This window comes from Octopus sinensis, linkage group LG9 (assembly GCF_006345805.1).
Source record: "Octopus sinensis linkage group LG9, ASM634580v1, whole genome shotgun sequence".
In the NCBI taxonomy this organism is placed as follows: domain Eukaryota; kingdom Metazoa; phylum Mollusca; class Cephalopoda; order Octopoda; family Octopodidae; genus Octopus; species Octopus sinensis.
Window position 1 is genome coordinate 50,013,503 of NC_043005.1, and position 25,000 is coordinate 50,038,502.

Consider the following 25,000-nt stretch of genomic DNA (forward strand, 5'->3'; position numbering starts at 1 on the left):
AAAACAATGCAAATGCACATTGCAACCAGTGATATGTAACAACATCTGATAGCCTGGTCAGTCACGTGACGTAGTAAACAGATATACTGTATCCAGCCAGCCCTATCCTTTACTTAGGTAGTAGGGTATACTTTGAGGAAGAAATAGTTGCTATTTCTTACTGGTCAAACATCTGCATGTTGATGTCTATTCATTGGCTTGACTCTATTGTGGTTGTTGTCATGCTTGTTGTTGTGGTTTAACCTCCAGTTCAACCCTGATTAAGTAGACCTATGAATGAAATTCTGCTCAAAATACTGCAGTCATCTCATCCACACCTAGAACTACATTTTTTAATATAACCTTCCTTTTTTAAGGACAGTAATTTGATGGATTTAAGTTGCTTTTTCACAGTCCTTATTCAGTATTAATAACCTTCTCCATGAGTAAGGGACCACGTTCCATTCATATGTTTCGTTTTCCCTTTTATTTTTCTTTTGGCATGGTTTCCACATCTTGGTGCTCTTCCCTTTACCAACCACTTCATAGAATGTAGAGGGTATTTTCACATGTAACCAGCACCAGTGAGGTCACTGAGCATGTAGACTTCATTTCAAGTAAGTTGAAAGACCATGTGATATACGATAGTGGAGATTATTCTTCCTCCCATTTCATCAGCTCTGACAATTTCCTCATTTATAGTTACCAGGGTGGGGTGAAGCTTTCCAGCCCTATAGGGTAATTCACCTGAGAGAAGGCTACTCCAGTGTAAAACCTACAGCTTTCTAGTCACCACAGCTATCAGCTGTCTTAGCCCTCTGATCCACTGTGCTCAGACCTCCAAGCCTGAAGAACCGAATTGGATTACACAGACTGACTCTCACTTTAAAATTGTTCATTGCAGACCGGAAGAAAACCCATGCAGTGATAGGTACTGGATGGTACTGGCAGTTTCAGCTTCAAATTTGTAGGTAGCTGCTCTTCTTCATGACCTTCAGACACAAAGATCTGATCTGACATCTATTATCATTATTAATACATAGTTTATAGTGACAATGCATGGCCTAGTTGTTGCTATTTTGGATTCACAATCTTATGGCCATAGGTTCAATTTCTGAACCAGGCAGCACTGTTTGTCCTTGAGCAAGGTACTTATTTTACATTACTTTAATATCTTCAGCTGAAAATGAGTACTACCTGACTACTGGTAGAATTCTCAATCCCCCAAAGATTTAAACTATTATATAAGATCTTTTATAATAGTTTTCTGTTATAATTTTATGCATATCCAGGGTGCTTTATAGAAATATAAATTCACCCCTGTACTTTATTTTCATTGATTTCCAGAAGGATCAAAGGCAAACTTGTAGATATTTGAGCTTTAATGCAATGGGTCAAAACTAGATTCTGCTGAAAGGCCTTTTTGTTCAATACTCAAGTATCATCCATCAATGAAAAAACGTCTATGATATCATCAAGAAGGCTGATACCAATGAATTACAGCATCTTCCTCAAAGACACAGGCAGCCTTAAGCTTACCTTATCTATTATCTATATTTTTGAGAGTGAGAAAGGTAACAAAGAGAGAGAGAGATAGAAGAATAGAGAGAGAAAGAGCTGTTTGGTTAGACTTATAGCTGACCAAGTCAGTAGAGCATTGAGCTCTGGCTGAATGTTCAATGGTTTGTGTCCTGTCACTGGCACTGAACTGTATCAATAGCTAAGACTTCTACTGTCCCAGTCCACCAAGCTATAAAATGATATCGTGTACAAGTACAGCTCTTCTTATTGCAAACAGTGACACCACTGAGTAGTGAGTACATTAAGTCTCAGTCTTACCTCCGATAGGTCTGAGCCATTATAGTCCATGTTTGTCTGTTGGAGTGACAAGGACTGATAATGTGCAAGGTAACTTAATAATGAAGAAGAGTTGAACTCCAGTGATTTCCTTCTCTTGTCTGTGACCATCTTCAATCCAGTGGCAAAGACTAGGTCAAGATGATTGGGGCGGAAACAGATCCAGGTAAAAGTTAAATTCTTGAGTCATGCCAGCTCATAAGGGCCAGTTGGCCAGTTTCATGGTGTAGGAATTCTCCAGCTGGATGGGACATCAATTCATCGCAGGATTACACATTTTTATCAGCTGAGTAGACTGGAGCAACTTGAAATGAAGTGTTTTGTTCAAGAACACAACACGTTGCCCAGCCCAGGAACTGAAACCACAATCTTATGATCATGAGTCCAACACCCTAACCACTAAGTCATGTGCCTCCACACTGATGCAGGAGATGACCAAAATGCCTTATTTGCCTCATCTTGCTCTCAACACTCCTCAATGCATTGTTGCAGCTACCTTCCCTTCCGTTGAACCATGCAAGTTTCTTCCACAGTGTTTGCATCAGATTTGCTTTTCACATGCATAGGTAGGTAAGCCATAATATGCAAATTAGCCCATAGTTGGGACCCTGGCAGAATTTACTACTTCAGGTTAGAGCAGACTTTGAAACAAGACTGATTAAGGGCTGGTTCCACACTTCTCAAAACCCTGGAGCTCCCAAACCAGGGTTCAACTACTGGATTCAGTTTAAAGTCCTACTCAGAACAACCATTATAGTTGAGCATATATTACAGATATATTTTGAAGTATTCCTTTCATGTCGTTATTGTAAGTAAATGATCCCAATGTGAATGATGTGAACGACATGTATCCTCATTGTTGCTGTTGGCCATGTTTCACAAAGTGTGACTGAAGAGAGACAGCCTTGCAATGTGATGACAATAATCACGTAAGATGGAAACAAAGAGACAAAACTGAATGACAGAAGCAAATTAGCAAATTAAAATATAATAAATTCAACTGAATTGGAATATAATTAAAATTGAAATTAAAATTAAAATTAAATGCACTTTGAAATTAGATTCAAAACTTTAGCAAATTTAAATATAAAATAAATTCAATTCAAATACAATTCAAATTAAATTAAAATGCAGTTTAAATGAAATTAAAAATGAAAATGCAATTTATTTAAACTAAATGGAAAGACAATTAAAAGTTAACTGAAACTGAAAACACAATTCAAAGAACAATGAAATATAATTTTGAATAAATCAAAACACAATTTAACATACATTGAAATATAATTTAAAGTAAATTAAAATGCAATTTGAAATTATTTAAAATACAAGTTAAAGCAAATTAAAATATAATACAAAGTATATTGAAATACATTTTAAAGCAATTTAAAATACAAAGTAAATACTGTTGACATAATGTTCAAGCAAAGTAAAATGCAATGTAAATGATATTTGAAAATTCAAAATTTAAAGCAAAGGAAAATCTTTTAACATTCTAGTCTAATGTACTCTAAAATAGAGTTCATTAGAATTTAAATAAAATCAAAATATAAATCTTAAAAGGATTATATGTCCTTTCTTCTGCAATTCACACCCACTTTTGATTGGGTTTTAGTGAATCCATTATTTTTACAGTTATTTATCTGTTACTATCTGTAACTGAACACTCAGCTTTGATGTTGGAGGGGAACCTGTTTGTCAGTCAGTCAGACTGAAGCAAAATAGAGCTAAGTTTCTTACTTGGAAACATAAAACAATGGCTGTAAAAAGTAAATATTTAAACACACAACCTTGAACTCTAAAGTTTAACATATTATTCTTAATCTCACATTCATTGTAAAAATTGAAAAAAGAAGAAATACAAACATTTAAATTATGCAAAAAAAAAATTGAATTAAAATACATAAAAAAAAAATGAAATCATATAAATATCTGTTTTATTGATTTCTCCCAAATATAGCATCTTAAGCATCATATATTTTCTTCAAAATCTGAACTGATGTTGCTATGAACTTCATGTGACTTGCACTAAAAGTCTTCCCACAATATTTCTCTATCATATCAGAAGCAGAGATTAAAATATGAAGCTCTCATCAGTAATACATAATAATCTGTTCAAGGAGTTGGTCTTTAACCCTTACTAATTCCGGCTTTCTTGAATCACTGCATAAAAGTTCCCTTGGCTAGCTTGCTTCCCAGCCACATTGTTCTAGGTTCAGCCCCATTGAATAGCACCTTGGGTAATTGTCTTCTATTAAAGCCTCATGAGTGGATTTGGTAGCCAGAAACTTAAGAAAGCCTGTTGTATATATTATATATTTATGTGTATTTGTGTGTATGTGTCCCTAAATGTCTTATAATGTAAGGAAGTTTAATGCGAACTGGTTGATCAGCTTAAACAAACACTTCTTGTTGGTTTGAGTATTAACCATCATCATCTTCATTCGCATTATATCCACTTTTCATCAATATCGTCATCAATATCCTCTTTCCCCATGCTTGCATGGATTGGCTAAAATTTGTTGAGGCAGATTTTCTACAGCTGGATGCCCTTCCTGTCACTAACTCTCACCTGTTTCCAAGTGATGCAATGTTTCTCCATGACCAGACATGTTTTTATAGAAGATTGGAAATGGAGGACACTGCTTGCATTATGGTAACATTTGTTTAAAACAATCACATGATATCAAGGCAAGGATAGACACACTTGCATGCATACACAAACACACACATAATATATATATATATATATATATATGTATATGATAGGCTTCTTTCAGTTTTTATCTACCAAATCCACTCACAAGGCATTGGTTGGCTTGGAGCCATACTAGAAGAAACTTGGCCAAGATGCCATGCAATAGGACTGAACCTGAGGCCATGTGGTTGGGCAGCAAGCTTCTTACCACATAGCCATGCCTGGAGTCAGAAATTCTGATTCTAGGACTGAAAACAACTGTCACTGAGGGAGTCAGCACATGCAAATTCAATTAGCTAGAAACAGCAGCCAAATTTCCCTTAAATCACATTTTACAGTCTTAAAAGAGCAAATGGAATGAGAGAGTTTGAGGTTACACGATGCCTGGAAAATAATGAGAAGCTCATGCTTTTAAACATAACTCAAAGGTGTTTTTATTTGCTTATATATATTTTGATTTATATTTTTTATTTATAAAGACTTTTATATTTTTAAGCACCATGTATATGCATTACTTAGAGTTGGGAAATTCAACTAACAACTATTATTGCTCTGCACAGAGTATTCATGTCACTTGCTTGTAAAGACTGAAGAGGGTAGTACCTACATACAAGTTGTTACATATTCACTTGAAATGTATGTTTTAAATGCATTTGAAATATCGACAATTAATTTTGTAATTATTCTTATATTTATATGTGTGTGTGTGTGTGTGTTTGTGCATGTGTGTGTGTGTATCTAACTCTTTTATTTTCCCCCCTTTTTATTGATTTTTGTAACTTTTTGATTTTTAATTTTTCTCATCCACTACACCATTTTCTTTCCTGTTTCCCCAATTGTATCTCTTTCCATGCCTCTCTCTCATCTTTACCATATTTACTACCCTTTTGAATACACTCACCCCCAGTTAATAACCTGCAACCCACACTACTCACACACCTCTCTCTATGGCTATCTTACCCAGACACTCTCTTATATATGCACGAAACACCCCACCTCTTCTTCTTTTCTGACTTTTTCCCTATAGAACTGTATTACAGCCTGGCCCCTAAATTTTTTCTTCTCCTTCTTCCTACTTTTCTATCACCCTTCTTCCATTCCCTTTTTCCGATGAAAAATTTTAATGTCCAAAATGCTAAAGATCCTTTTCTTTTTTCTATTCAAGTGTGAGATTAAGACCACCTGTGTGAATACTAGTCCCTGTTGTGGTTTTCTTTTTTTCTTCTTCATTATATAATTTTGTTCATATTCACTGTTGTTATTTGTAATAGCAAACAGGTATTGATGTAATGGACATAAAATGTTAATGTTTCATTTATGCTACTTGTCTATATTGATTCCCAGTAGTGTTTATTTATGTTTTTAACACTGCAGACACTGCCAGACTGAATAGTACAACTCAGGTGTTGAAACCATAGTGAAATCTGTTAGGCAGCTGATGATGGGAATAAGTTTTATATATTCTTATTTGTGAATCTTTAATATATTGGGGTCTCATTATTCTGAGTGGTTCTCCATTCTCATAAGGTTGAAAATGTTTATGAGTTCAAGGTTTATTGGTGAGTACACATACTGATATTGCATGATTGCATTCATAAATAATCTTATTAGACTTGGATTCTAAATCCATGGTTTCTAGTTATGGAGATTCTGTGACATATCTCTGTTTCATCTATTCTGCCTCTGTTTATTCCCTCTATGTTATAGAAATCCTCCTCCATTTCCCTGCTTTGCAGTTCTTCTCTACCTCTGTTCCTCCTTCATATGCTGCTTATATCCTCCTACCCCCTACTTTTTGCTCTTATTCTCCCTCCTCTCTCCTTTCAACCTTTGAATCTCTCACACTACAATATCAACTACTTTTGCTACTTTTCTCTTGATGAAGGGAGCCAGTCTTATAATAATATCACTATGTGACTGCTTACTGGTTGCAGAGTGAAGATTTTTTGTATCTTCCATCTGCAAATTATGATTGTTATGTAATTCTGAGCTTCCTGAAACAGATACTGAGTTAAGAAATTATGTATTCTCTTGGTATTTTTATGCCCTATGTGAATAGATTTGTGTGTATATGTATGTATGTATGTATGTATGTAGTATGTATGTATGTATGTATGTATGTATGTATGTATGCATGTATGTATATATATATATGTGTGTGTGTGTGTATGTATATGTATATGTGTATATATATATTTATATATGTGCATATATATATATATATATATATATATATATATAATATATATATATACATATATGGGGCGGTTGGTGTTAGGAAGGGCATCCAGCTGTAAAAACCATACCAAAATAGATGTTCAAGCGGGGTGCAATCTTCTGCTTTGTCAGCTCTTGTCAAACCATCAAACCCATGCCAGCATAAAAACTGGACGCTAAATGATGATGATGATGATGATGAAGACATTGTTATACATATATTATATATTATATATATATTTATATATATATATATATATATATATATATATATATATATATATATATGTATATATATAAAGAGAGAGAGAGTGAGAGACTCACACATACACACATATATTCTGCTTCCTTATATCTCCTGTATTTTTTCACATGCAATTGTTCTCTGTATAAGGGAAATTTCCATGCAGTTTCTATACAATTTCACCCATTTTCTTTATCACCATATTCTTTCATTCCTTCTAATCCATTCACGACTTTGATCAAAGCTATTTCATGTATCTTCACTTCTGACCCAAACGGTTATGAGGGTGCAATTACATTTTTTTTTTATGTCTCTCTGTAAATATTCATGCCATGTTAAATATGCAAATTGCTTTCTATTATTTGACCATATAATGAACTGTTGTTCTCAGTTTCTACAGATAGGAGGTTTTTGATAATCTTAGACTCAGCCCAGTTTGAGTCAGAGATTAGCTATTCAGCTAAATCTTGATTTGTATTTTAAATAATTTTGAAACCCAGTGCTGTTTAACTCGTGTTTTTTCAAATTTGGCTGACGCTTTTCTTAATCCTTTTATGGCCCTATTTCTAATGAATCATTTCAATTAATTTGGCAAATAATCAAGGATTTTAGAGAATTTAGAAAGAATAACTATTTGAACAAAGGGTTCTTGCATAACATTATGATGGTATTTTTACTTTAGGCATTTTGTATCTTTATGGAGGTGCATGGCTTAGTGGTTAAGGTGTTGAACTCATGATCGTATGGTTGTGGTTTCGATTCCTGGACCTGCTGATGTGTTGTGTTCTTGAGCAAAAAACTTCATTTCACATTGCTCCAGTCCACTCAGGAGGCAAAAATGAGTAATCCTGCGATGGACTGGCGTCCCGTCCAGGTGGGGAATTTCTACGCCACTGAAACTAGGAAATGGGCCCTTATGAGCCTGGCATGGCTCGAAAAGGAGCATTTATTTATTTTGTATCTTTAGGTATTTGTTTCACTCATTGGACTATGGTCATGTTGGGGCACTGCTCTTATGGGTTTATTTGAACAAATCAATGTCACTACTTATTTTTTTAAAGTCTGGTGTTTGTTCTATTGGTTTCTTTTTCTCATCTACTAAGTTATGGAGATGTAAAAAGACCAACACCAGTTGTCAAGTGATGGTGAGGAGACACACTTAAACACACCACACATACAAACAGACATATACACATACACACACATTCACACAAACATACATGCATGCATAATATATATATATATATAATATATATATATATACATATATGGGGCGGTTGGTGTTAGGAAGGGCATCCAGCTGTAAAAACCATACCAAAATAGATGTTCAAGCGGGGTGCAATCTTCTGCTTTGTCAGCTCTTGTCAAACCATCAAACCCATGCCAGCATAAAAACTGGACGCTAAATGATGATGATGATGATGATGAAGACATTGTTATACATATATTATATATATATATATATATATATTAATATATATATAATATATATATATATATATATATATATATATATATATATGTATATATATAAAGAGAGAGAGAGTGAGAGACTCACACATACACACATATATTCTGCTTCCTTATATCTCCTGTATTTTTTCACATGCAATTGTTCTCTGTATAAGGGAAATTTCCATGCAGTTTCTATACAATTTCACCCATTTTCTTTATCACCATATTCTTTCATTCCTTCTAATCCATTCACGACTTTGATCAAAGCTATTTCATGTATCTTCACTTCTGACCCAAACGGTTATGAGGGTTGCAATTACATTTTTTTTTTTATGTCTCTCTGTAAATATTCATGCCATGTTAAATATGCAAATTGCTTTCTATTATTTGACCATATAATGAACTGTTGTTCTCAGTTTCTACAGATAGGAGGTTTTTGATAATCTTAGACTCAGCCCAGTTTGAGTCAGAGATTAGCTATTCAGCTAAATCTTGATTTGTATTTTAAATAATTTTGAAACCCAGTGCTGTTTAACTCGTGTTTTTTCAAATTTGGCTGACGCTTTTCTTAATCCTTTTATGGCCCTATTTCTAATGAATCATTTCAATTAATTGGCAAATAATCAAGGATTTTAGAGAATTTAGAAAGAATAACTATTTGAACAAAGGGTTCTTGCATAACATTATGATGGTATTTTTACTTTAGGCATTTTGTATCTTTATGGAGGTGCATGGCTTAGTGGTTAAGGTGTTGAACTCATGATCGTATGGTTGTGGTTTCGATTCCTGGACCTGCTGATGTGTTGTGTTCTTGAGCAAAAAACTTCATTTCACATTGCTCCAGTCCACTCAGGAGGCAAAAATGAGTAATCCTGCGATGGACTGGCGTCCCGTCCAGGTGGGGAATTTCTACGCCACTGAAACTAGGAAATGGGCCCTTATGAGCCTGGCATGGCTCGAAAAGGAGCATTTATTTATTTTGTATCTTTAGGTATTTGTTTCACTCATTGGACTATGGTCATGTTGGGGCACTGCTCTTATGGGTTTATTTGAACAAATCAATGTCACTACTTATTTTTTTAAAGTCTGGTGTTTGTTCTATTGGTTTCTTTTTCTCATCTACTAAGTTATGGAGATGTAAAAAGACCAACACCAGTTGTCAAGTGATGGTGAGGAGACACACTTAAACACACCACACATACAAACAGACATATACACATACACACACATTCACACAAACATACATGCATGCATAATATATATATATATATATAGATATATATATACAAAAATTCTATAATTATGAATATAATTATAATTAGGGTTCAGCAAAATTTGCTTCACCACATACTGAAATTTAGAAATAGCAGTTAAACTACTATTTTACTACCATAAGATATCTCCCAAACAGCAATACTCAACAACTCATGCAGGTAAAGAGTGCATGAGTTGTTGAATATTGCTGTGTGGGAGATTTTCTTCTGGTAGTAAAATAGTAGTTTAACTGCTATTTCTAAATTTCGGTATGTGGTGAAGCAAATTTTGCTGGACCCTAATTATAATTATACTCGTAATTATTGTATTTTTGTATAAGTTTACTGATAATGGTTCTTTTAACATACCGAACAACTTGGTAAAATCATTAATTATTAATTAATTAATTAATTTTACCCTTTATTATTATTATTATTATTATTATTATTATTATTATTATTATTATTATATTATTATATATATATATATATAAAGGGATTCCACACAGTTTTCAGCTACCAAGTTCAATTATAAGCACTGGTTGGCTTGGGGCTATAATAGAAGACACTTGTGCAAGCTGTTGCGAAATGGGACTGAACTCAAAACCACATGGTTGCAAATCGAGCTTCTTAACCATACAGTCATACCTGCATCTATAAACACTTTAAAACATGAAGTTTCCGATCAAAGAGTTAGAGGTGGTCTGAGGTCTCTCGGTGTTCAAAGTGTTAACAAATTTTCAAAATACTGACTTTCAGACTGAATAATTTGTTTCTGCTCAACAGAGATATTTCTTTAGATATCTTAATACTCTACACTTTGAGTAAGTGACCAACACCTTCAGTAAAGATCAGTTTTAGATAGTCCTAAACTTCTACTGTGTGAGCAAATGATCAAGTTGAACAGAAATTAGCCTGTAAATACCTTAAAACTCTAACCCTCTTGATCATGTGATCTGATTTTCTCTTCAGCAAAGATCAGACTTTTGATAGCTTTGAAAGCTTCCCTTGAGTTAAAATTTTGACTCTTGCTTCTTCAGACACGAATTGCTTTCAAGGTCTACAAGTGCTTAGTACTCATAATCCTTCTCCACACTTGTCTTTTGACTGGTTTTGCATGACAGAAATCGCATTTTTCCTACAGCTTTACTTTAGCAATTCTGTAATCAGATTGAAGCAAGGCTTAGACAAAACTACTATTACGTGGAAGTTGCAGATTGTTTTGTTTTTTCTTCTATGTTATGTAAGTGTTGAGAAGCAGACAAGCGATTTTTCTCTTGTTGTTTTTATCAAACGTTTCCATCTTAAAATTACTTTCTTTACACTTAATGCCATTTTACCAAAGATTCAAACTGATTATGCATACATATATATTAATCCATTTACACACATCCACACACACATGCCACATGCACACACATGTATGTGTATATATATATATATATATATGCATGTATATGTACATATATGTATATATATATATGCATATACATACATATATGCATACATACATTCACACATAAATATATATATATAAATATGCATACATATATACATACACACACAAACATATGTATATATATACACACATACATATACATATGTGCATATATGTATGTATGCGTGCATGCAGACCATAATCACACATAGAATGTGTGATCAAACACATTAGTTGAACTCTGAGCCTAATCGATACGTTAAGTATAATTGATTAAATATTGCGTCTTTCTCATAAGCACCCACATACATATGTATGCACTCACGCACACTCGCGTAAGGAAGCGCAGACACAAAACAACTGATAAATACATCTGTCATGCACAAAATATACAAAAACATAGATACATACATGCATTCATACATATGAATACATATACATGCATACAAGCATTTGTATTGAAAATTTCTCTAGAAAGAAGCAGTTTAGTTATGTATGTTATTTAAATATCACTGCGCACCAAATATTTGTGTATATGTGTGTATGTGTGTGTGTGTGTGTATGTGTATATATAAACATACATATATATATATATATATATACATATATATATGTCTATATACACACACACATACACAGACGTACACATTGACATACATGACATACGTATGCCGGTACAAACATATATATCATCATCATCATCACCATCTTTAATGTCTGTTTTCCATGCTGGCATGGGTTAGACAGTTTGACAAGAACTGGTAAGGCTGGGTCTGCACTAGGCTTTATTGTCTATTTTGATATGGTTTCTATGGCTGGGCACCCTTACTAGTGCCAATAACTCTACAGAGTGTACCAGGTGCCTTTTTACATGGCAACAACACAGTGTGTATATATATATATATATATATATATATATATACATTGCAACCATATCATGCTGAAAATATTGGTTCTTATTTGATTCCTGAAGTTAAGCAACATTAGCTCTAGTTAGTATTTGCAAGCGCCATAATATTTTTTCCAAACTGATGTAGACTTTCTGCTTGTCAACCATTAATACAGTCTGACTATATATATTTTCTGTCCATGCATTCAAGACCTGTCTATTTTCTTCAGCATCACATTTGATTTATGAAGAAATAAAGTCCTAACTGCTGACAGAGTAACTTGTTGAACACTTTGCCTAATTTTCTATTTTGTTATGAAATGCTTTGCGGATAGGATATTTGGCTCATGATCGTAAGGTTATGAGTTCAATAGCTAGCAATACATTGTGTATCTGAGCAAGACACTTTATTCCACATTGCTCCAGTCCACTCAACAGGCAAAAATGAGTTGTACCTGTAATTCAAAGGGCCAGCCTTGTCACATTCAGTGTCACGCTAAATTTCCTTGAAAACTATTGAGTTGTCCGGAAAGTTTGTGCCAATTTATAGTAGCTTACTTTTCGACTTATTTTAGAACATGGTTGAGTCCATAAAATAGGATTTGACTACACCTCCGTTTAGAGCACAGTTTAAGCTATTTTTTTGTGGAAGAAGGTTTATGTTCCTATAACCTGTGTTAATTCTGTAACCCTTTAAAATGGAAGATTAAGAAAGTTTATTTTCGGCACTTGATGCTTTGGGAACCAGACAAAGATTGCTTCAAATTGACTGGAATATGTTACCTCACACTCCATAACCACCAGATGCTGCTCCTTCAGATTTCTACTTATTCAGGTCTCTGCAGAATAGTCTTAATGGTAAAAATTTCAATTCCTTGGATGATGTAAAAAGATACTTTGATTAATTCTTTGCCATGAAGCCACCTCAATTCTGGGAAGAGGGTATTTTCAAGTTAAAGGAAAGATGGAGACGCATTGTGCAACAAAATGGTTCATATTTGGCTGATTAAAAATATAATGGCAAGTATTTATTGACCTTTTTCTTACTTTGAAAATTGGCACGAACTTTCTGGACAACCCAATACATTAAGTGTATACTTGTCTGTGGAGTGCTCAGTCACTTGTACGTTAATTTCATGAGCAGGCTGTTCCATTGATTGGATCAACTGGAACCCTTGTCTTCATAACCGACAGAGTGCTAGAGTTATGTATTGTTCCTTTTCAGCAATGTGACATTTTTTCCTCTTGTATCAGGCCTTTTGAAATATCAAGTTTAGTATCTAATGTAATCATTTCATGGTTCCCTTTTGAACTATTACCTTCAGTGTTATTTGATGGCTTCATTACTGACAGCTTGAATTGTAAGTAAATCCAATAACCTCAACCCTGATCAACAATTATCTGCAACAAATGTATAGTACAAATAATAGCACCAAGAAAGGACCGTTTTGTGAGAGCAAAAAATAGCTGTCTTATTTGTATGAGTGGGAGAATGGAAATGAAAAGCTGAAAAGGTGAAGGCATGAGGTGGAAAGAAGTACTGTATGACTACAGTTAGTTGAAGGGTTATTAGATTCCTGAACACTTTGCCCCTTGCACCTCTGACTACTCTCGCTCTCCCCCTCTCTCTCTTTCATACACATACACACACACTCTGTGTTGACATACAACATATGCAGCTACAGACATTGCTATCATGCTGGTATTACTATTGTTGTTGCCAGTTGGTTATTTGAAATTTGGAAGATCAGTAATAGTGGTGGTATTGGTTGTAGTGGTTTTTATGTTATTAATGATGGTACTAAGTAGTTATGGTGGGAATATTGTTGGTGATGGTGGTGTTATATTCTTGATAATTGTATTATTGTTGCTATTTAGTTTTAACTTGATCCTCATTGACCTGACATTAACATTTTGTTCAACATTTAAAATATTCTCAAGCACCAAATTATCTCATTTGATTGTTTTTTTTAAACATCAGATGTTTATATTGTTGTTGTTGCTGTTGTTATTGGTCAATAAGGAGTTGCTGGATGAGTAATGGCAGTGGTTGTGTTAGTGAGAGTAGTAGTGAAGGTTGATTAAATACAAACATACACATGCAGGAGTGGTTGTGTGGTAAGTAGCTTGCTTACCAACCACATGGTTCCAGGTTCAGTCCCACTGCATGGCACCTTGGGCAAGTGTCTTCTTCTATAGCCTCGGGCCAACCAAAGCTTTGTGAGTGGATTTGGTAGATGGAAACTGAAAGAAGCCTGTTGTATATATATATGTGAGTGTGTGTGTGTATATATGTATGTTTGTGTGTCTGTGTTTGTCCCTCCACCATCGCTTGACAACCAATGTTTGTCTCTCTACCATCGCTTGACAAAGTGTGTTTACGTCTCCGTATCTTAGCAGTTCAGCAAAACAGACTGATAGAATAAGTACTGGGGTCGATTTGCTGGACTAAAGGTGGTGCTCCAGCATGGCTGCAGTCAAATGACTGAAACAAGTAAAAGAATAATTACACACACACACACACACACACACACATATATATATATAGAAAGAGAGAGAGAGAGAGAGAAGAGAGAGAGAGAGAGAGAGAGAGAGAGAGAGAGAGAGAGAGAGAGAGAGAGAGAGAGAGAGAGAGAGAGTGAGTGCTGGTACCATGAAAAAAGCATTCACTATTCTGTAAATTGGTTAATATTTCAAAAGGCATTCATCTGTAGAAACCATGCTGAAGCAGACATTGGTGTTGGGTACAGCCCACTAGAATATATATATATATATATTTTGAAATATATTTTTAAATATTAACCAATTTAACCTTTTGAAATATTAACCAATTTACAGAATACTGAATGCTTTGGTCAGCCAAGGCATTTGTTAGCTCAAGGCTACATAGATGACACTTGTCCAAGGTACTGAACTCAAAATCATGTGGTTGGGAAGCAAAATTCATACCACAAAACAGACAATGGAACCTGGTATGGCTTCTGGCCTTGCCAGCTCCTGTCAAACCACCTAACCCATGCCAGCATGGAAAATGGACGTTAAATGACAATGATGATGATGATTATGTGTGAGTGTGTGTGTGTGTCTGTTTTGTTCCCTTTACTACTTAATAATTGATGTTGGCCTGTTTACATCCCTGTTACTTAATTCAGTAATAAACCGATAGAATAAGGATCAGGCTTAAAAATATGTACTGGTGTAGATTTGTCCAACTAAAGCCCTTGAAGGAATTGTGCTCCAGAATGGCCACAGTCCAATGAGTAAAAGAAGATACACATTTCTTAACTACTGATGTTGAATATAAACTGCAGTGTCCACCACCACCACCACCACCACCACCACCACTACTTATAATAAGAATAAGAATAAAAATGAATATAATATATATAAATATAGTTTAATATAATATAAAAGTTATTTGTATACTATTTCCTTTGAATACTTTATTGCTTATGCAGACTGTCACTGGATTCCTTGGATTTTGGATTTCATTGAATTTTTGCTAAAGTTGGAGCGTAAACAATTTATGATTAGTTCTTCATTGGTTTGGCATTTCTCCTGAGAGTTAATGTCAAAGCTAATCCTTGCAAGATTTGAACTCTGAATGTAGAGAAGTATTACATACTGAAAAGCATTATGCCTACTGTGCAGCTTCTGTCTTGCTCCCATCCTTTGGATTTGTGTTGGTTATTGCTATTGTTTAACCCAAGGTACCCCAGGTCAACTCGGATGAAGCAGACCATATTCAAAGAATTCCAGATATTGGTTTTAAATTTTCACACAAGGCCAGCAATTTCGGAGAAAGTGCTAAGTCGGTCGATTACATCAACCAGCCAGTACTCAACTGGTACTTATTTTATTGACCCCAAAAGGATGAAAAACAAAGTTGGCTTTGGCAGAATTTGAACTCAGTACATAAGGATGGATGAAATGCTGTTAAGCATTTTGCCCTGTATGATAGCAATTCTGTCAGCTTGACATCTTAAGCATTCCATATGATACTATCCTGGACAATGCATCAGGGACACTACATCATTAAAAGTGTTATTCATGGTAGGATTTAAGTTGAGAGATTTGGCAGCTATTTCATGCAGATCGAGCAACTATATGTGGGCTAAAACTCTTTATGCCATTGACTGTCCACTATAATGATATTGGTTTTTGAGGCATAAAGCCTCAAATTTTATGAGTTGAGAAAAGGTAAACATTAAGGGAATGGGGAGAAAGCTGGGTTTGAACTCAAACTGTAAAATGGCATAATTAAATACTGTTGCATTTTGATGATCACTCTACCAACTGTACTAATACATTGCCCTAGGTGTATTTTATTTTATTTTATTTTATCAACCCTGAAAAGGCAAAAGGCAAAGTTATCCTTAGTGCAATTTGAACTCAGAATGTGAAAAAACTAGGCCACCAATTTTGGGATATGGGGTCAGTTGATTACATTGATCCCAGTGCTCAACTGGTACTTATTTTATTGACCCTGAAAGTATGAAAGGCAAAATCGACTTTGAACTCAGAAAGCAAAGATAGATGAATTGCACTTGGCATTTTGCTGAGCATGTTTATGATTCTGCCTGCTCACTACCTTAAAAGCTGGTTATAATATTAGTTTCAAATTTTATGATTCTGCCTGCTCACTACCTTAAAAGCTGGTTATAATATTAGTTTCAAATTTTAGCACAAGGCCAACAATTGTGTGGGAGGGGCTAAGTTGATTAAATTGATTCCAGTGCTCAACTGGTAGTTTATTGACCCCAAAAAGACGAATAGCAAAGTTGACCCCAGTGGCATTTGACCCCAGTGTAAAGCTGGACGAAATGCCAGGAAGCATTTTGTCCAGTGTACTAATAATTCTGCCTGCTTGCTGCTTTAAATGCCCTTCATAATGTTAATAAATCTCCTATACATATTTCATTGTGTTTTTATGCAGTGATTTTTATTCTGTACTACCTCTGTTTGTTTAGCTGCCAGAAATTTATAAATAACAAAAACAAAAAATAGCATCATGGCTTTGTTATGTTTATAGGTAAAAGAGGTTGTGTCAAGAACTCTTTTGTTGGGCCTCCAAGACAGATGGAAGAAAGAAAAAAGAATCTTGACATTTTTCAAGATTTTTTCAATTATTTATGACAGAATGCACTCTGTTTAAAAAACTCCAAGGGCAGGATGGTGGTATTATGCTAAGTGATAGGTTAAGTCTACCACATAATTGAAGATCTGGTCCATCAGATGATCTTCTGTGCAGTTTTTTGTCCATTCAGTTTTACTTTCAAGGTTTGGGTTGATCTGCAGTTATAGTAGAAGATACTTGTCCAAGGTGCCATACTGTAGGATTGAACTTAGAACTTAGAGCTATGTGACTGCAAAACTAAATTCATAACCACGTAGCCATGATTGAAATCTATGTTACCTGCAAAAGACCAACTTCCCAATGGAAGAGAAGTTATACCAATCATTTGCTTCATGGCTTGAAGACTGGAGCCCCCAGCTTAAAGATAATTTATTTTCCTACATTACAAGGAAAGGAAAATGTGATTGTCTGATATTCATGTCTTTCTCAGGAAACATTGACCCTTTAGCATTCAGGTTATTCTATCAAATGTAAAGCATATTTATCTGCATTGATTTGAATTAATCATGTATTACTTCATAGCCTTGAGATTTCAGCGATGGGATTATTGTATTCTTAGAATGACATTGTAGGGTAAGTGTGAGAGACCAGATCTAGCAGGTCTAAACATAAAGCAGATAGAATATTCAGGCCAGGTATGGTTGGTCTAAAGGCTAGAGGGTTTTAAACACACATTAGGTTAAATAAATTCCACCAGGTATTACAAAACTTTGGTTCAAAGGTTTTATTCATTAAGAGCTTTCATAGTGCTGTGAATCACTTAACCACCTCGTTATTATATCATTAATTCAATAGCAACTGTAACAGTAAGAAGAGCAATAACAACATAATTAACAAGCCAATGAGGGGGCTGCCACATATTTGTTTGACCTGTGTAGAAATAGCAATCAAGTAGCCCTCAACTGATATCATACCGTTTCTAGAAGTAAGAAATAAACGTAAGATAATGTAGTCCTATATATATTTTACCTTTAAAAAAAAGACAGGATAGCAACAGTTAGAAAGTCTTTGATGATAGAATAGCTTGATCAAGGATGATATGAGGCTACATCATGATAATAACAACAACATTGGCAACAGCCGCTGTAGTAGCAGCAGCCACATCACCTGCGGTAACAACAAAATGAGAAAAAAGAACAGTGTGCTGCCAACTTACTGAAGTCATCTGGCCATATTTCAAGCAAGTATTTAAGTACATCGATATGTTTCCTGAAGTCTAAGTCAGCTGATGTCGACGGGGATGGACACAGTAGCACGGGTCCGAAACAGACAGCCACATTCTCGGGGGTCATCTTGTTTAAATCACTTTTGCTGGCAACCTTCTTCAGGTGGTTCAGCACCATTGTCATCGTATCCTAGCATGAAAGAGAACAACAGAGACATATATATATATATAAATACATATATATACATACGTACATAAATATACATATACAAACAAATCTGGATGCATACATAGATGTATGGCTTTGTAAGACATTCCTAAGTTTTGGGATTTGAGTCCTCTGGAAACAAAATATATGCACTATGATGTATGTGCATTCAGAATACACATGCAAAAATGCACACATACACTCACACATGCATGTACACACAGGCACAGACACATATACATACATAAATACACATACATAAATATACACATACATACACACACTCATATATATATATATATATATATATATACATACATACATATATACATATATGCATATATATATATATATATATATATATATATATATATATATATATATATATATATATATATATATATATTACTCTACCCCTGGTATTTGAGTACTCTTTTTTCCACCTTGTTTCACATTTATGTGTTTACTCCGGTATATATATATATATATATAAATATATATATATGTGTGTGCGTGCGTGTGTGTATAAAACATGTTTTAAATCTCTGAGCGAGAGAATTACAGTAACTACTGAATAGTAATGTTTATCTGTCAACATAACATGGCAGTCCTATGAAGGAAGATGTTACTGTTGTTTTAGTCTCAGGAAAGCACCTTTTCCAGCTGGTTATTGTCACACGGTTTGTGTCCATATAGAGCATTGCTCCCATCTCTAGCCTTACATGATACTCACAGACTTAGTATTTGTGAGTGGAGATAGCTTTTGTCACTAGCTGGTGATTGTCTCATGCTGAGGACAGATAACATTCAGAAACCTAGGTCTGTGAGTATCACCTAAAGCTAGAGATGGGAGCGATGGCATCTCTTGCAAATACTATGTACGGGCACAAACTGTGTGTTGATAGCTAGCTGGAAAAGATGTTTTCCTGGGGTTAAAACAGCAGCAACATCGTCCTTTATAGGACTGCCACTTTATGTTGGCATATAAACACTACTATCTATCTATCTATCTATCTATCTATCTATCTATCTATCTATCTATCTATATATATATATATATAAGCATATACTCATATTTTAAAGAGACATTTAGAAACATTAACATGACGCAAGTACATTAACATTTGCACAAATACCTAAATGTAATCATATATATATATATATATATATATATATATATTATATATATATATATATATGTATATATAATGTAATACCGTTATGGTATTACATTGCACCTGTCTGTTTATATTAAATTTTTAGTATGCACATTAACATTTTGCTAAACGAGACGTCAATTTTTATGATAGAAATATATATACTGGCAGATGGAGTTAACCAAATTCTTGAAAGTTTAAGAAGTCACTACTGATGATGCCTACAGATTAGGTGAAACTAGGCCTAATCTGGTGATTCTAGAGATGGTCATAAGGCAGTTACCTCCCCTGCCAGTGTATATACACTGTGCTCTTCTTACAGTAGTAAGAGTTTTTTAACTCTTTATTTCTAGCAATGTAGGTGCTTTGGCTCCCTTAGTCATATTTAGTGATGATTAAATTTTTCTTTTATGATATTACACTGTACATAGCTGTTTATGGCATTTGCCATGATAGATCGCTAGTCACTACACATTCTTTATTTTTTCTCTTTATTTTCTCTCCTTATCTCTTTCTGTGTTCCTTTCTGTGGAAGAGTGTAGGCTCGAAACATTAAAGACTTTTTCACTCCCCGACCACAATACTAATACATCTGCTTGTTGTCTACACCACCTGTCTTCGTCTTTTGATTTTTTTTTGTGAATTCTCCCTATATATATATATATATATATATAATATATATATATATATATATCATCATCAGCATCGTCTAACGTCTGTTTTCCACGCTAGCATGGGTTGGATGGTTCGACCAGGGTCTTGGAAGCCAGGAAGCTGCACCAGGCTCCAGTCTGATCTGGCAGTGTTTCTACAGCTGGATGCCCTTCCTAACGCCAACCACTCCGTGAGTGTAGTGGGTGCTTTTTACGTGCCACCGGCACAGGTATCACAACTACAATTTCCATTTGATTTTTTGATGTTGATGTACTTGAGTTAATAGGTCTCCTCAAGCACAGCAGGTCGCCCTACAATCCAAGATAAGCACAGCAGGCTGTCCTGTGATCCAAGGTACTTTGGATGGGCTGGGGCTTCTATGTGAAGCTGGTGCAGGAAACAGCCATTGACCATACTATTGGAAGTTGCAGTACATCACTGGTCACAGTTTTTTACATTGTTTTAGCTCTCGAATGATGCCACTCTGCTTGCTAGGTATGCAGGCCAACACTTCCCCTGATCAAAAGACTTATGTCACAAGGTTACTTGTTTGCAACTGAGTGGGGTGGGGTACATGAAATTAAGTACTTTGCTTGAGAATACATGCTTCTTGGTCCAGGAATCTGTAAATGCAATAATCCTAACCACTAGGCCACACATCTTCACACACAGAGAGAGACACACACACACACACACACACACACACACCACACACACACACACATACACACACACACACACAGACTACACAGCCTTGGGCTGGCCAGTTCTTTCTGAGTGAATTTAGTAGCTTTCATCTACCAAAGCTATGTGGAGGCCAGGTGTGTGTGTGTATATATACATCTATCTGTCTGTTTGTCCATCTGTCTGTTTGTCCATCTGTCTGGCTGTCCTTCTGTATGTGTGTGTGTCTGCCTGTCTGTGTGTCTGCCTGTTTGTCTGTGTGTCTGTCTGTCAGTCCGTCCATCTGTCCATCCATCTATCTATCGGTTTGGTGATGCAAATAGAAAAGTAGAAATAAAAGCATGAGTACATGGTTTTTAGTAATTACCAGCTGAGGTTACAGCACTAACACATGGAACTGTTGCCCTTTAAGTCACTCTGTACGTTCTGCCAATTATTAATAATATACATACATACATACATACATACATATATATATGTGTGTATATATATATATATATATGTATATATATATATGTGTGTATGTATATATATATATATGTATATATATATATATGTATATATTTATTTTATAGAAGGAGCTTCTACAGGACTAGAGCTGTTTCATTCAGATGAATCTTCATGAAGATTTCATCTGAATGAAACAGCTCTAGTCCTGTAGAGCTCCTTCTATAAAATAAATACTTTACTCTGCTATGTATTGAGTACCTTATTTACTGTGGTTAACCCTGACTCAACCCGGAACCTACATATATATGGATATTTATATATATATATATATACAACACATAGTAATGATAATAAACCTTGGATGGAATTTATAAATATTTCAATGCATCACAATATGCGTTTCCACACATATCATGTCTCTTAAGATCACAGTCTGTATTCCTTGATGACTATAGTGTAGTCTGTAGTATCTGTGGCCATCAGGTAGGTCATCTTCATGGATTCATTTCTTCAGGTGATATAGTATCAATAGATGTTTAACTGAGGTGGTTTATCACTTTTGATCAGGGAGAAGGTTGAGTGAGGTGTGTGTAGCCAGCATAATGGAATATGAGATTTTATATGCATAATCAAAATGTTTCCCATCAACAAATTTAAAGGATATATATATATATATATATATATATAGGCACACATGCACACACACATGTAGTCATGTATGTGTGTATATGTGTATGTTCTTGTGTTTGTGTTTGTCTTCTCACCCATTGGTTGACAACCAGTGTTTGTTGTTTGTTTATGTCTTCGTAGCTTAACAGTTTGGAAAAGAGACCAATAGAATTAGTACTGGGCTTAAAAGAAGACCGAGTACTTGAGTCAATCTTCAATGCAATGCCCCAGCATGGCCACAATCCATAACTGAAACAAGTAGAAGATAAAAGAAAGATATATATATATATAATATATATATAATATATATATACACACATACATAACATCTTTTTCTATGCTTGCATGAACTGGACAGAATTTGTTGAGGCAGATTCTTTTTACAGTCAGGTGCCTTTGCTGTCACTAATCCTCACCTACTTTCAAGTAAGGTGATACTTTCTGTGACCAGACATCTTTTCACATGAAGCCAAGGCAAGGAGGTAGTAACACACATGCACACACATATATAAAGAGTAAAGAGCAAAGAACCCCTTTGGTCATGAATGATCATGGAATTGCAAATAGAAAGTTCCCCTCAGAGGCATAATTCTGGGTAAGGTTGTTTATGGAAGATCAACAGTGACCCATGCATATCAGCCTCCTCTCTTCCCACAACTGACGTTATCCAAGGGAAATGCAAAGAGCAACACATCTTGGCACCAGTGTCATCGCAATTCATTTCTGCAGTTGAGTCTCTTGCTCAAGAACACAACACACACAGGCTGAACCAGCAATCAAATTCGTTATCTCATGATTGTGAGCCTGATGTTTTAACCACTGAACCATGCACCTTCATACACACACACATACATAGACATATACACAGAAATACACGATGGGCTTCTTTTAGTTTTCAATTACAAAAATCTACTCACAAGGCTTTGCTCAACGTGAAGCAAAGGTACCATGCAGTAGGACTGAATCCAAGACCATGTTGTTGGGAAGCAGACTTCTTACCACACGGCTATGCATGCACCTACAAAATCAGTCATGCTGGTATAATGAGATTATTCATCTTTCATTTACTGAATTCTACCCACTAAAACTTCTGCCATTAATACAAGCCCAGTAAAAAGCAAACGAATATCTTCTTTGGATAAATGCTAAGGGACACCATCTTGGAGAATAATGTAGTAATCAAGCTGGGAAAGTCGTCTGAAATCTAATATATGGATTGCTACTATATACATCTTAATATGACAAGAAACTGTGATTCAAATATTGCAGGCTGCAAAGCTATCAAGAGAAATTTCAAGTGAATTTTGAATTGTATTAGCAATATGCATCCATTGAGAAAGGACACCAGATAGCCATGAAACATTTTTTATTGAACTAAATATGCACCCAGTAACCTTTCTGAAACAGCTGTAGTGTTTCACAGCTTCTTCCCTTTATTTCATTTATACAATTATATATGTAGGGACACTCATGGCTCTCTGGATCTCTGGAGCAGTGATTCCCAATGTGGGGTATATGCCCCACTGTTGAGGCATGGGAAAATTGTGGTGGGGCATGGGATCCAAATTTTTTGAGGGGGAGTGTATGTGTGTGTGTAGGGGGGGGTGGAATTTCGAAAATCTTTTTATCACAGCAAATATGCTAAACCTATACTCAACCAAGCCAAATCATTCTCTCCAGCCAAGCATACTCTATAAAGACTGTTTACTACAGTAAAGTGCTCTTCTAATGTCCTAGTGTGGATATTTTGTAAAGGAAAGTATATAATTATGAAATGTTAAATATAAAGTTGTTTTTTTCCAACTGCCAGTGGGGAATATATTTTTCTGGAAAGTTATAGTGAGGCCCAGAGGAAAATAAGTTGGGAAGCACTACTCTGGGGCAATATTAATCAACAGGCTGCAAAGCTTGGAAACCAGGAATCCTCTCCAAAATGAGATGCTACTTCCTTGCATTGAGAAGTCACAACCCTAACATTAGGGACATGTGATTAGAATGTCACAGGAATGAATGGTAAGAATCAAGCCAAGACTTAGAGACTTAGGGGTAGACCAAAACTGAGATGGTTAGATAACATCCATAGTCTCAGTAAGTCATATTTAGGAACTCAGCTGGAAAGTCTAATGACAGTTGCTTCTGATTGGACCCTTCTGTAGGAAGTGTCTGAGGACTCTATCCCCACAATTCTTCCAGGAATACTGAGTAACAAAGATGGATGGAAAAGCAATTTGGGAAATGTTATAGACATGGGATCTCTACAAATGCTTATCATAGATGGTAAAACCTAGTATCTGTAAGTGTATGAAGAGTTTTAGTAACATATTGTTCGAAGCACCATCTGAATGTGGCTGATGCCAGCGCTGCCTGACTGGCTCCCATGTCAGTGGCATGTAAAAAGCATCCACTATGCTCTCAGGGTGGTTGGCATTAGGAAGGGCATCCATCTGTAGAAACATTGCCAGAGTAGATTGGAGCCTGGTGCAGCCTCCTAGCTTGCCAATCCCCTGTCAAACCATCCAACCCATGCCAGCATGGAAAATGGACGTTAAACGATGATTGATGATGATGATGATGATGATGATGATGATGTTCATAAGGATGAGCATGGAAAATATGAGGGATTGTTTGTGTATTCTGATTTGTGTGGTGACTGCAGTTTGGTACTGTTGTCATGTCCTTACTTGAGAATGTTTCTAAGCCTTCATGAGAGAACAAATATCCTTTCTGATCATCAACACATCACCACCTCATTTTGAACAAATACTATCTACTAAAGAAACCGACTAGGAAGCTTCTACATGGTCACTCAGTCTGCTAGAGAGAGTAGCTACATTTTCTTCATATCACAC

At 35.3% G+C, this 25,000-nt stretch overlaps 1 protein-coding gene across 2 annotated transcripts in view; it reads right to left on the minus strand.

Annotated features, from left to right (window-relative positions):
* The window catches only part of LOC115215414 (rho GTPase-activating protein 100F), a 289,874-nt gene that overhangs the window by 30,255 nt on the left and 234,619 nt on the right, over positions 1-25,000 (minus strand). For both annotated transcript variants that reach the window (XM_029784573.2, XM_036505957.1), the window contains exon 4: positions 18,321-18,519. In XM_029784573.2, coding sequence (XP_029640433.2) covers positions 18,321-18,519 — 199 coding nt within the window. The remainder of the gene's footprint in view (positions 1-18,320; positions 18,520-25,000) is intronic.